Genomic DNA, 11583 nt, shown 5'->3' with positions numbered 1-11583 from the left:
CATTTTTTTTAAAATGATATTCGACTCCCTCGTTGGTCTCGCCGGAGACCGTTGAAATCCATCAATTTGAAATTTAAAATTCACTTCGGGACTTGAATTCGATTTTTGAATTCGATGGATGCCGGAAACTTCATCCTTCACCAGCATTTTTGTCTCGTCATTTCTTCCTGTTTTTGTGTCCTGTCAATTCAAGTCTGGTTCTTTTTCCAATTTGCTGTGTTTTAGTGTTCGTGTTTTCTTCTTTTCTTCTTAATTTCATTCAAAAAAAAATCGGAACACTGATTGGCTCCTGCTATCACCGATCACCGGCATCACTCAGCACCGATCAATGCGTTTGATGAATGATATTCGATAGCGAAAATTCGCTTGGTTTCACTCTTCGTTGCCATTTTGTACTCTTGCGTATAAAAAAATCCAGCCCAAAAAAAAACCGCTCCCTCAGATTATTCAATTGAATTTTGAGGCTAGGTTTACATGTTGAACCAGTCAATATCGATACAAATACATATTTGACAATATCAAGTGTGGGATGGGGCGCGGTGCGCATTGATGATGGGTCAGTGATGCGGGCGCCTGGAATCCTGAATGCAACTATTTCTGTTTGCGGAATGTTTATCTTGCATATACGAAAGATTGAAGGCGTTTTCGCTTGTCCCAAGGGAGAAAGGTGACAGACGAGGCTGTATTAGTTTCAAGTTAAAGTAAACGTTAGCGCGGACGTTAGGGATTACTCTATGTGACCTTCGACTTGGAAAGAAACCTATACCAAAGAGTTAAGTCAAAATTGAACTGTTCAGCCTAGTGCACAGGGAACTTCGATCTACAAAAATTCCGGCGCAAAATGAAGGAAGTAAAAAAAAATTCAGAAACAACCTAAATGGACCACTAGACAAGGTACGAATTTAAGCATTCTGATACATGTTTCTTAACCAGAATTTCACGTAAAACACGATGCGCACAACGAAAATTACTGAAACTAACTCCTAACGGAGATATTAACATTTTTATTTCACATTGGTTACCAGGAATTTGAACTGCCCGCTCACAAGAAATTCAAAGCTCTACGTGAGTCAAATCGCGCACTACAACGGTTTCAGCAAGCTTCTCAATTGAGCAATGCTCATTTCCCACCATGTGTTTTTCAAACTATAAGTAATTTGCTATAGCTGAGCCAAAGCGTCAAGATTGAGGTTGCCAGATTTTTTTATCGCAGAGACGTTCATGATATAACGTTTAGCGCGCGATGTGAAACACGTAGAGCATTGAGTTTTCATGAGCGGGTGGTTTCAATTCACGCACCATGAATCATTAAATATTTTAGGAAGGAGTTAATTTCGGTCATTTTCGTTGTACGCATCGTGTTTTACGTGAAATTTTGGTTAAGAAACATGTAATAAAATGCTGAAATTCGTACCTTGTCCAGTGGTCCATTATGTTGGTTCGAAAGAACCTGCGTCGAAAAAATGCCCCTGTTTTCGAAACGTATGGATGTCCTTCAAATCTATATCCAAGCAAAACGTTACGATGAGACAATCCTCCTATGATGTAGTTTTTTGAGTTCAAAGCTCGTTTTGACAATACAGCGCTGCAAAGTTTGCATCTCTTACTAAAAAATGTGTCATTCCTTTGGAGTTGTTCAATTGAAAAAACAACGTTAGCCATAACATTTTTTTTTTTCCTCACTTCTCTGGGGCACAATCTGTCGTGATAGCAAAGAGAGCAATAAGTTTAAAATGCTTGAAATCGAATTTCCTTCAAAATTCGTCTACTCTCTTTCAGATGAAATCACTGAAATAGCTGAAACAGCAATGTTCACCAGACCATCCGAGCAAGGATTTTTTCTCGTTTTTTTTTTTTTTTTTTTTTTTTTAAGTCGGATGATGTTTGGGACGTGAGAGTTGAATGAGGAATGGGCCCCAGGAATAGGAATTTCATGGTTTCGAAGGTCATTTCTCCCTCTCTCCCTTGCAAAACATTCCCTAATTAACCCCACAGTTCCAAACATCAACAGATTTAAAATAGCCTAGAAAAATTATAAAACATACTTAACAATAATTGCTGAAAATTACCGGGGTCAACTGTCTAAGTTCTACGGCAATCGCCCATGAGAATATTGCACACGGAAAAAAATTAAATGTTGATTTAGCATTTATGCCGCTAAAAAAATGTCCGAAAAGTTTCAAATGCTAACGTAACTACGCCCACTGCAAAACGAACAAATTTAAATGTTATGCTAGCATTTTTGTAATGTATAATCAGCATTTGAAACTTGTCGGACATCTTTTTAACAGTATAAATTCTAAATCAACATTTAATTTTTTCCGTGCAGCATATTTCCATGCTTTTGGATACGAGGTGTGTGATTTCTACTTTAAGGAACTACTCATAGTTTCCATTATTGCAGCTTCGTGCCGTGAATCCCTGAAAATTCATCAAGCATCTTATGAAATTTAAATTTTTCCCGCTTGTTGGTCAAAGAGAGGTTCTCCAATCACGTACTTTCCCGCTTTTTTGATCAAAAAGAGGTTATCCAATCACGTACTTTCCCGCGCTCAACACTGATTGGCTGTTGCACTTTTACCAAGCGGCCGTGGCGGGAAATCTGCGCAGGCCACAAAATTTCAAATCTCCCGCTAGGAGTGAGAGCAACGAACTGCATCAACGATCGGACACCGGTTACCGTGTGACGTCATGTGCCGAACGCCAGTTTTTCGCCAGATTTTTCTAATCAGTCGCTGTCGCGTTGAAATCTTTTGATAGAAAGTCTGATCATTTTCACGCTCTATTTAATATTTTCAACATCTATTAAAAGGATTTAAAATGTGAATCATTGCGTGTCGCGTGTAGAGACTGCAAGTTTTAAATGCCTCGTAATCGTAGTTGATTCTTCGTTGCAGGTAAGAGGGCCGATTTTCGCCTTTTCTGCCAACATATCTCTTACATCCGCAGATATTTCTGTGTATCAAAGTGTAAGGCCGCAGTTTCCTTTTCCCGGACGTATGTATTTGCTCACTAGATTTGTTTTTGGGTTTCCAGTGTTGAACTAATTAGCAGATATGGCTGATCGAAAAGCGGAACTTGAGGCGAAGAAGGCCAAACTACAGGCCATCCGGGAGGAGAAGGAGCGAAGGCGTAAAGAGAAAGCACTCAAAGATGTGAGTACTTTTTTATTCTATGCTATGGATAAGTAAACAGAGTCTTTTTTATTTGCTTCACTTAGATATCATGAATCTCGGTCAGTTCAGGTGTTGGCAGTCATGTCCATGCGAGTGTAGGTATTGAGTGATAACAGCCGTAAGTCAACTGTAAGTAAACATTGTCTTTCGATCAGGACATCCTATTAACTTTTCACGACAATAGAGTCCAATAACTCTTGCTCTAGCATAACCTCATCTTCTACTTGATCTAGTATTTAGCCTGTCTCATGCGTATGGAAGGTTCTCACCAAAAATTGCTGTTCGAACAGAAGAGAGGTTTTCTTATGTGGTTACGATTATCTATATTACTTTTGAAACAGATCATTCCGCTTTTTTAAAGCTGCATTTATGTATTCTTGGGCATTGCAAAGGACTTAATTTTGTTCTTCACTGAATAATTGCTAGTCGAATATTTAATTTTGAGGTTAGGCCCAACCCTCGCAGTGCATGCGTCAATGAGGTGGACTCTCAAATCAAGAGTTGACATGAATCGTGATTTCGATTCTTATTTTCGTTCTTCCGAATAACGTATTGCAATAAGGATGTAAAAGCTTGAATCAAATTCATATTTAATATGCATGCTCTAGGCAAGATTAACTCGAAAGAATTACTTGTTGGTGCGCCAACAAAATTGCTCAAAACCAGACCGAACATTCATACAGCACCCAGGATAGGTATATATTTGGCAATGTTTTTCGGCATTCTCTGTTTCGATTAGCAGTTACTACGTCCTTTTTCAAAAAGTTCATTATAGATTGGATTTAATATTACTGCTTAATGTCTTCTCATACCTTATTTTTGTCAGCCACTCCCAGTATTTCCACAGGTATGTCAGATGAACTGACAGTCTTGACCGTTAACTGTCAGATTTTCCCTAGAACGGAGACGAGTGTCCCTATGTCAGAGTGGTTTGTTGCTTACGTCCCCTTCATCACTTAATTTTATTCTGCTTTGTCGGTAGAAAGTAGTTCAGGCTGAAGCCCATGATGTAGGTTTTGGTATCGCTTTAACTTTTACTCTCTCTGTTATGGAACTCTTCTGTATTCTATTGACCAAACAGTGATGAAGTATCAAAGTATCCAGCCTTACAGAGAGGGAAGAGACTTTAATGTGATTCGAAGTAATCCAGGAACAAGATCTGCCATTATGTTGCACTGCTGTTCGATCTCTCTTTGAGAAGCAATAATTATTTTAATGTACAGATGAATGAAAGAAACTGATTGGTAACAACTGTGCAGTTTTTTGTGTCTCCTGAGCATTTTCATCTCTTCCAGTTGGCAGGTTTTCATTCTCACTGATTTAATTTTGGATCCTCTCAAACTTCCTTTCTCATGAATTTTGTCTTTTCTGATTTTTTTATCCAGGCGGAAGAAGCGGCACAACGAACGATGCATCCTGACAAAGTTCAAGACTTAGATGAAATGCTGTCTTCCCTTGGTGTAGCTCCAGTTTCTGGTAACTAAACAACATCCCTTTCATCATCTTTCTCAATGTACTCATTGACGGCGGTGTTCAGAGATGCAGAAAGTTCTCAGACTTCCCATTTCAAGAACATTTATTCCCTAATAAATCTCTATGTATTGAAATTTTTTTTGTTTTTCATGTACAAATTACAGAGATTTTGTGAGAGGTATGCACTTACACCACTGTTTTGCCAAGAATCTGAAACGTTTGCTTCAATTTTAAGGAAACTGCAATTTTTATGCTGGTGGGTCTGGCCATCTCAGTTTCAAAACTAGTTTTTTAGATCTTACGTTTTTTGCTCGCTACCAGTTGCAGACTGCCGTTTGTGCAGCGGATAAGTTTCTAATACATCCCCAGAGATATTTGTCAGCAACTACAGAGGACCAAGTCTTAAGAAAAGAGCATCCTAAAGTTTAAAGTTTTCCATGCGCTGAAAGATTTCAGATAATGAGGTATCAGTAGACAACCTGTAACCGCAGGCAAAACCAGGGTAAGACAAGAATTGACAAATATCTCATCAATCTGAATGCATCAATTATCTGGTGGCCCATTGGGTACCCTATAAAATTACGTTGAATAGTGCTAATTTCGGAAGTGACATTTGTCCACTCTTTCCTTTCTTTAGCTGTATCACAATTATTAGGAGTTCATATTACAGAGATTTTATTTACTAGGACTATTAGGTCTTTTTACATATTTCTGTTTATTTGACCGTTAGGTCCATCAAATTGTTCTATCGTATTTGATTGTGTCTTTGGCTCAAGAGGCAATGAATCATATTGGAAGTTGAAAAAGTTAAAGTTTTGATGGAGTGTTTTTTTTTTTTTTTTCCTTTAATAAAACCACTTAGTTTTTCACTGCAAAACCTGTGCAACCAATCTGTGTCCTGCGTTATTTTATTCAGTTTTTTTTTTTTTATACCCAGGTGACTTTACAGATGGGTAGATGTCCAACCTGCTTTCAACCACTCAAGAACCACATATACTCCCAAGCTTTTCTGTGAATGTGACTGGCAGTTTTTCATTCCAAAGATTTTTCTACTCTTAAAATGTTTGTTAAAAAAAAAAAAAAAAAATTATATCCTCCTGTGAATGTACTTAAGGTGATTCAATGGACGCCATATTTTGTGTCAGAACGGCATGCGATATATCGCATCAACTGGTTCCATTTTTTCAGCTACTCGTCATTTTTCTCCAATTTTGAGATCGCAATTCTGTTGTCAGGGGACTAAAGCACTCACTGACCAATATTAACAAAGAATTTCAACGTAATAAAGGCATGGTTTTTTTAGAGAGAAAATATCGCATTCGAGTGCAGTTTCGATATCAGTATCGAATGCGATGTTTTCTCTTTGAAAAAACCACGCCTCTAATACTCTGAATTTCTTTATTAAAATTTGTAAGTGAGTGCTTTAGTCTCCTGACAACAGAATTGTGATCTCACAATTTGAGAAAAATGACGAGTAGCTGAGAAAATGGAACCAATTGATGTGATATATCGCATGCCGTTCTGATACAAAATATGGCGTCCATCAAATCACCTTAACTATTAAGCAGACATGTTTCCTTGGCTCTACTGTCAGCATCTTCAGTGGCTCTAAGGAACTTGGAGGTTGAGCCGACGAAAGGGATCCGCCCAATAAAAACTTATCTGCTTCTGAAGGATTACATAAAATTCATATTAATTTTCTTGATAAGCTCTCCAAAGAAGTTATTGACAAGTTTTTTATGTTTTTGCTTCAGATGTTTTATCTAGTCTATCAAGTATATCTCCTAAAACCACTGATCAAAATAGCACACCAGATGCCAGTTTGCAGTCCAATGCAACATCTACAGCCAGGTATACACAACAAAATGATTTCATAGTTTATTGCTGATGCTAATCTAATTGATTCAAGAGGAAATGAATGATTAGAAAGGAGTTCATAAGTCCACTCTGTAACATTATTATGCTCTTTTCATTGTCCTTTTCGAGATTTCAGTGGGTACTATTTATACAAAAGACCTCACAGATTAAATGCAAATATTTATCAAACACACACACACACACACAAAAAAATAAAGTAAAAAACTGCTCTCTTTGTGCCAATTCCAAGAAAAGCAGGGCTGAAGCCAAAACGCTCGACTATTTGACATGTATTCTCCAATAGGAATGTCATTATATCAGATGAATAATCATGAAGAGCTCTCATTTCCTAGCTAGCCAGGATAGTTAAATAAATGACACTTGCCCTAACATTTTTGCATTAATTTTCTGAAACGATGACAGCATTCCACCTGCGAACAATTGGTTTGTTTATAGATCTGATAGGGCAGTTCCACAACTTTACAATGACACATTGGTGAAAATGCTGCAAAATTCGCTTTTCAAACCAGCTTTTCTCCAACTTTGGACCCATCATGTTCAATTTTAAAAACTTTACATGCTAAGGAGGTAGTAAAGAATATCTCATCAATAAAAACAAAACTTTAGCAAGCGTCAGGATCCTTCATTTAAGTAACATGGGTCTTTTCGTGAATCTTAAAACTAAGTAGCAAGCCATCATACTTCACTTCTCTTGCTAACTCTAGGACCATTTTGATAGACTTTTTATGATTTCACCAATTTTGTCTCTTGAACAGTGATATCTCAGAGAATGTTAGACACAGAAACTATGTGCATGAGAAGCTGTATTTATTCTCTGTCAACCCAAAGGATTGAACTAGCAAGGAAGGACTTCATATTGTGGATTGCTAAGTTTGTTAAATTTTGCTGTTTTTCTAAAAACTATTTTCCTTTTTCAGTCGTCCAAAAGCCCCTCAGTTAAGTGTAGTTAATGTTCAGACAACATCTATATTACCCAAAGAAGTCGTGACGTATTCAAAACCAACCCAAACAGACCCAGCATCGCATGAAAGAGACGGTAAGTTATTCTTTCAATTCTCCATTGTATCGCAATTGGTTATTTAAAGTTGATCTTATATAACTTTTCAGTTTTGAAACTCGTACAATCATAAAGTCGTGGAATTTGATTTGAGTTTATTATGTTTTCAAAACGAAATCAAGCTCCATGATTATTTTACGATCTTAATATTGATTATCGCAAATATTTAAATGTTTGGCTCACCAAATTTTCTATCCCTAAAGCTTCAAAGTAAGACAAAGTAATTAAATATTTTCTAGTAAGGATCACACTGCTAATGGTTGTACTGAGAAATATATAAAAATATTGAAATATTGTTTGGAGGCATTTTTAATATCGCGCTTTGAGGACCACTGATAAGGACAGATTTGACTGGAATTAATCCAACTGCATTTCACGCTGCCTAATTTTCTGTCATGTTCTATTTTTTTTAAAACAGAGATCCGAACCTCTTAATGCCTTCAAATCCTCTGTAAATTTATCCACGAACGTGAAAATTATACTGATAAAATTTCAAGTTTCAGTGTTGCTTGGTTTTCTGTTTAAAGTAAAACATCAGAGCAAATTAGGAAATGTCTGATGTAGTTAGGCTCGTTTTGGTCAAATCCGTCAAAGTATTGTTTGATCTGTTGTTTTGTTTGGAAGTAAACATAAAGTTTAAAGCCCTACCCAAAGCAAGTAGTTTTTGTTTGCTGCTAGAACGTTTTTCATTTTTGTGACCATATGAGACCTAATGTATTTTTAAAAATGGATGCTCAGCTCAAAACGTATTGCTAATCCGCCGTATTTATGTATGAAGCTTCATATGATTCTCATTATGGCAACAATGGAGTAATATTTGCTGTAGGGTAGTGGAAAAATTCATTTATCAAGCAGCTACAGTTGTAGATGACCAAGTTAGTTTTTGGAGTCTTTTCTTGGCCAGCAATGTAACACAAATGCTCCATGAATAACTAGAAAAATTTACTACCTATCCTAGGTAATTGCTATCATCATGTAACTTTCGAACGAAATTGTCTTCGCCTTTCATGAAGGAGCATATCTCGAGCGCACTGTTTCAGTATTTCGTCCTTGCATTTTATTTGTTTTCAGGAGAGCCGCCACATGAATTTTCCTAAGATTTTTTATGACTTCTCTTCACTTTTGTGAGAAAAGACTCTTGACATTTTCAGACTATTGGTCCAATAGTTTTCCCATGTAAAAATAATTGTTTGCAGAAATACTGAACCAGCACAGGCAAGATGCGTTCCTTCATGTGAAGACAAGGAAATATGGATCTATTGTTGGACGTATTTCTATCAAACAGAACTATGTGCCGAGGAAAAGTTGGGGTGTGTTCGTTCATGCTTGGGCCATAAGAATGAATGGGAAATACCAAGCGCCAGTGATGTCAGCAGCAATGACGAGAGAAAGGACAATCGGGAAGCCGGTTTTTAACTCATGAGCCCTGTCCGCAAGGCTCAAGATACATGCCCATGGCTCATGGGTGCCGCACTTAGTTGGCTCACAGTTCCGTTTGCTGAATTGGAGAAGCAGGATTTCTTGTTCTGTCAAACGGAACGTGCACAGTATATGATCTGTGGGCATGCATCTAGAGCCTTTTGGACAGGGCTCATGAGTTAAAGACCGCCTTCTTGATCGTCATTTCTATCTTGGTTGCCACTGATGTCACTGGCCCTTTGTATTTGCCATTCATTCTTATGGTCTGAGCACGAATGAGCACACCCCATCTTTCCCTCTGCACGTAGTTCTGTTTTATAGAAATACGTCCGATTCCAAAACTCAAATCATATATTTAACTGAATCTTTTATACTTGGTTTAGCATTTTGCATGGAAATCATCTTGCTTTTTTAATTGATAAAATGTTTCCATTATTCATTTCATTTTCGATACTCATACAAGATTCATTAATTCAGTGCCATGTTTTTCTGAAAGTTTTTCCTGAGGTATGTTTGTATCAGATTTTGTGTGAAACATTTCATCTCATGTTTTTCATGCTACATCAATGCAAGGTAGGGGAGAGGGAAGAGAAGTGAAAAATATTAATTCATCAGCAATTTGTGTGTTTCTAATGCTCCAAAAATAAAATTTTTAAAATCATTCGAAGTATCAGTTATTTTGGACACTTCTCAACATGATCTAAATCTAGTTTTTCAGGAGGCAGTAATTCAGAAATGCAATGCCGCAATCCTAAATTTTTGTCAGTGTTTAATCCGATCTTCTCTTTTTAATTCTTGTCTGTTTTTTCCTCTCTTTTGCTATCTTTTTTCGGGCTCTTTCGTATTAAGGGTACTTTGAGGATTGGTGGAGACCTCGTAAAGGTGTGTGATGTAAAACCTCTGTTAAGAGTCATTAGTGTCTCGTGTTCATTTGCGTTGTATGTCTCACCGTGTATTTTCCTCCAATAGTCAACTACGCAGGCAAAAGTTGCATGCAATGTGTCCTCGACGAATTTCTGTGACTGCGTTTGAAAGGAAGGACCATGATGATAAAACCTTTCGGATAGAAAATCCTCATAAAAACGAATTGTGACTGGATCTATGAAAAAAGGACCCCTTCCTTGGGGAGAAAATTTTCCTTGACTTTTTTCCATTGTACGGAGGAAGCAAATCTGGGAAATGTGATGCAAGTTTGAGCTCAAAAATTTAAGGAGATATGGGTCCTGAAGTTCCAAGTTAAATATTTCTAGGTTGTGAATAAACACGGCTTATATTTTTTAAAATTGCTAAGGAATATTTTCTCCCAGAGGATGTGGCTCCTTTTCTCAGATCTGATCGCAATTTTCAATTATTTTCAAAATGTATTTGTCCTCAGAAGCTGAGCAAATGCTCTCTCGAGGCCTGGAATTAAGGTTTGAAAAAATTTATTTCCCAGCCCTGGAGAACAGAGCATGAAAGGAGGTGGAAAGTTGATTTTTTTTTCCATTTCTTCCCAGAAATTTCGAATAATTCTCAGTTTGTTATGATTTTCTAACCTTTTTTCCAATAAATTCTGCAAACATTTCCTCCCTTTGGAGTGGCACCAATTAGTATCTCAATTATTACTCATGTGTCCTTTTTTTTTCATGCTCAGTCACAAATTTGATGGCAAAGTAAAATGCCTGAGAAAATCATTAGCTGTAGATTAGCCTTCTCAAAAATCGTTGTATTACTGAAAGCAGGGATGCAGAAAATTCCCAGCCCATCCAATTTCCCAATTGGTCCTCTCATTTTATAAATATCTCTCCTCAAAATTTTTAAAGTGATGATTTATCCCCCTGATCTACGAGGAATTTGTTAAAAAACGCTACCAAGGGTTCGCCCCCTCCTTTTCTTAGGTCGCATCATTGGGAAGTTTCTGCACCCCTGCCTGAAAGTAATTGTGCTTAAGTATCACACATGGCGATTCATTCATCTCGACTCGTACAAATCAATTAGTTAGCATGTTGTTTTTTTGCAATCCATTCTTTTATGTTCATCATGTAAAAATAGTGCTTGCCAGTTGTGCAATTTATTTAGAATAATTTCAAAATCCAAACCGTAGCGTTTCTGATTTTAGTGGAATTGTGAAGTAGCTAAGTCTGGTGGCATTTACTGCGTAGGACCAAACTTTTTTTGCTTATCTCAAAAACAACATATTTGGTTGTAATTTATTTTCACAGAAAGACTTTTTTCTATATTAATTCACATTTACTTATACCTCATTGATAAATTCTGCCCATCTATTTTCCAATACATGTTAACCCTTTCAATTCCACAGACAAGTGCACTCCCTTAATGATGTGCGATTATTATGTCCTGCCGCTGCGAACGCTTTAAGACGCTTTATGTTGATGAGATGACAGAATTAGAATTTTGACCCTCAAAGTCAGTCTGTGAGATTATGAGCTGTAGTCTGACATATTTTTGACATAATTTTGCTGCTTCAGAGGGAACCTTGAAGGAGAAGGGCGCTAAAGCCCTGCATAGACGATCAAATTCCGAACCAATTCCGATCAAAGTAGACATGCTGATGACTGTTGGTCACCATCTAACATCAAA

General features: G+C 37.1%; 1 protein-coding gene across 3 annotated transcripts in view; it reads left to right on the top strand.

Moving 5' to 3' along the window:
- The first annotated feature begins 2678 nt into the window (after positions 1-2678).
- sw (short wing) overlaps positions 2679-11583 on the top strand; it is a 37795-nt gene continuing 28890 nt past the window's right edge. For 2 of the 3 annotated variants that reach the window (XM_019050047.2, XM_019050046.2), the window contains exons 1-5: positions 2679-2897; positions 3037-3155; positions 4562-4652; positions 6404-6500; positions 7445-7563. In XM_019050047.2, coding sequence (XP_018905592.1) covers positions 3057-3155; positions 4562-4652; positions 6404-6500; positions 7445-7563 — 406 coding nt within the window. In that variant the 5' untranslated portion in view covers positions 2679-2897; positions 3037-3056. The remainder of the gene's footprint in view (positions 2898-3036; positions 3156-4561; positions 4653-6403; positions 6501-7444; positions 7564-11583) is intronic. The other variant, XM_019050049.2, reaches the window with a different exon arrangement.

This window comes from Bemisia tabaci, chromosome 9 (assembly GCF_918797505.1).
Source record: "Bemisia tabaci chromosome 9, PGI_BMITA_v3".
NCBI lineage: Eukaryota > Metazoa > Arthropoda > Insecta > Hemiptera > Aleyrodidae > Bemisia > Bemisia tabaci.
This window is presented reverse-complemented; position numbering and strand designations above follow the sequence as displayed.